This window comes from Phaethon aethereus, assembly GCF_964289735.1.
Source record: "Phaethon aethereus genome assembly, chromosome: 9".
Taxonomy (NCBI): domain Eukaryota; kingdom Metazoa; phylum Chordata; class Aves; order Phaethontiformes; family Phaethontidae; genus Phaethon; species Phaethon aethereus.
In genome coordinates, this window is record NC_138585.1 from 19,728,723 (window position 1) to 19,731,234 (window position 2,512).

The 2,512-nt window shown below is 45.6% G+C and overlaps 1 protein-coding gene across 1 annotated transcript; it reads right to left on the reverse strand.

Moving 5' to 3' along the window:
- Positions 1 to 1,127: 1,127 nt before the first annotated feature.
- On the reverse strand, positions 1,128 to 2,079 carry SOX2 (SRY-box transcription factor 2; the record flags this gene model as incomplete). Its single annotated transcript, XM_082003855.1, has 1 exon — positions 1,128 to 2,079. The coding sequence occupies exon 1, from the start codon at positions 2,073 to 2,075 to the stop codon at positions 1,128 to 1,130; it is 948 nt and encodes a 315-aa protein (XP_081859981.1). The 5' UTR covers positions 2,076 to 2,079.
- Positions 2,080 to 2,512: the final 433 nt, after the last annotated feature.

Below are 2,512 nucleotides of genomic sequence, written 5' to 3' on the forward strand. Positions count from 1 at the left end.
CGATGATACTTTCTACTGCATGAATTATTAAAAAAAAACCATCTTGCGTTACAAAAATAAATCCAAGACTCAAGCGGAACTTCAGTGTCCATATGTCAAAAATTTATTTATCTCAAACTGTGCATAATGGAGTAAAAACTTAACTTGAATATGTACCTGTTATAAGGATGGTATTAGTTCAAATATATACATGGACTGCCGGCAGACTGATTTCAAATAATACAGAGCCGAATCTTTAAAATACAACTACGGAAAATGAGAAAAAAAAAAGAACTTAAAATATCATCACAATAAATTTACAGAAATATTACAAACCATAAGAAAATATTTCAAACACAGTAATTTCAGGTTGGTATTTTTTCTTTTTTTTTTTTTCCTTTTCTTTGAACAGGATGAAGTCTGGAAACAAAAAGTTATTATAAATTAACAAACGGCGTGGGAACCTGCATGGCAATTTTTGCTTTTTAACAAGAAGTAAAAAAAAAAAAAAATTTAGTACAATCTAAATGTTTGCCCTTTTACAGCAAACCAAGTCCATGGTTCGCAAGTACTCATCCTACTTTTTTGTCTTTTGTACAATTTCTAAAACAGTTTAAAATGTCCAAATGCTGTAAAATAATTTCATCTCCTCTCGCAGCTGCTATAAATTCAGCTGCCAAAGCCACAACGCTCCAAGTAGACTCTATTTTTAAAAAATAATTGGCAAATTCGCGCGTTTGGTGGTTTTTTTTCCCTTCTCTCAGTATTACCAATGGACATTCTGATTGCCATGTTTCTTTTGATAAATACTGTACAAAAGTTGCCTGCAAATATTAAAACATTTTCCTCTTCGCTCTTTGAGTCTAGCTCTAAATATTATTGGTAAAGACTTTTGCAAACTTTCCGCAAAGTTCCTACCGTTTTCACTAGAACTTTTAAAAAGTTTTGTGTAGTTGCTTCCCCTCCGAGATCTATACAAGTTCCTTGTCGGTTTAATTTCTGCTCCCCCACCGCCCCGCCCCGAGTTTTCTCTGTACAAAAATAGTCAAAAAAAAAAAAAAACAGTCCAGAATTTCTAATAAAAGTTTTTTTGTTGTTTGTTTTGTTTAGTTTTCCTTCCCCCCCGCCCCCCCCCCGGCCCCTTTGTCTTACATATGTGATAGAGGGAGTGTGCCATTAATGGCTGTGCCAGGAACAGGTGCACTCTGGTAGTGTTGGGACATATGAAGTCTGCTTGGGGCAGCTGGTTCTGGTACTTCAGCACCTGGTAGATACATGCTGATCATGTCCCGGAGGTCCCCAGCTTGGCAAGGAGCCCTGGAATGAGACGAGGAAGTGACTACGGGGGGACTGGAGCTGGATTCCGTCTTGACCACCGAGCCCATGGAGCCCAGGGCCATGCCCGGGGTCCCTTGCTGGGAGTAGGACATGCTGTAGGTGGGCGATCCGTTCATGTACGTCTGGGAGCTGGTCATGGAGTTGTACTGCAGGGCGCTCACATCGTAGCGGTGCATGGGCTGCATCTGCGCCGCGTTGTGCGCGTTCAAGCCCGGGTGCTGCGGGTAGCCGAGCTGCTCTTGCATCATCCCATAGCCTCCGTTGGTCCAGCCGTTCATGTGCGCGTAACTGTCCATCCTCTGGTTCACCCCAGCTCCCAAGGTGGCCCCAACCCCTACCCCAGTCGTCATGGTATTGGTGCCCGGTGCCAGCAAGCCCCCCGGCAACGTGTACTTATCCTTCTTCATGAGGGTCTTGGTTTTCCTCCGGGGTCGGTATTTATAATCCGGGTGCTCCTTCATGTGCAGAGCCCTGAGCCGCTTGGCTTCGTCAATGAAGGGTCTCTTTTCCGCCTCGGATAAAAGTTTCCACTCCGCCCCGAGCCGCTTGCTGATCTCGGAGTTGTGCATCTTGGGGTTCTCCTGGGCCATTTTCCGCCGCTGGCCGCGGGACCACACCATGAACGCGTTCATCGGGCGCTTGACCCGGTCCGGGCTGTTCTTCTGGTTGTTGGCGGCCGCGTTGGAGTTGCCTGTGCCTCCCCCCGAAGTTTGCTGGGGGGCGGGAGGTTTCAGCTCGGTTTCCATCATGTTGTACATTCAAACTACTTTCGCCTGGAACCAGCCTTCAGCAGAGAAACGAGGAGCAGCCGCAGCGAAGTCCCAAGCCGGACTTTTTTTTTTTTTTTTTTTCTTCCTAGGGAGGGGTAGGAAAGGGGGGAGGGGGACTCCCCAAAACCACACTTGGATCAAGATCAGGATCTTCCTCTTCGCTGATGGATTAATAATGCTAATAACTGCTATTATTGCCGCCGGAGTCTTGATTTTAAAAAAACTTCTTCTTCCTCCTTTTTCCCTTTTCTCTGCCTGCCGCTCGCTCGCTCGCTCTCCCCACCTCGGTCTTAAAGAGCCAGCAAACTACTTTACCCCCTTTTGCAAACACACACACTCTCTCTCTCTGCCTTGACAACTCCTGATACTTTTTTGAACAAGTTAATAGACAACCATCCATGTGACGGGGGCTTGTCAGGGAATAA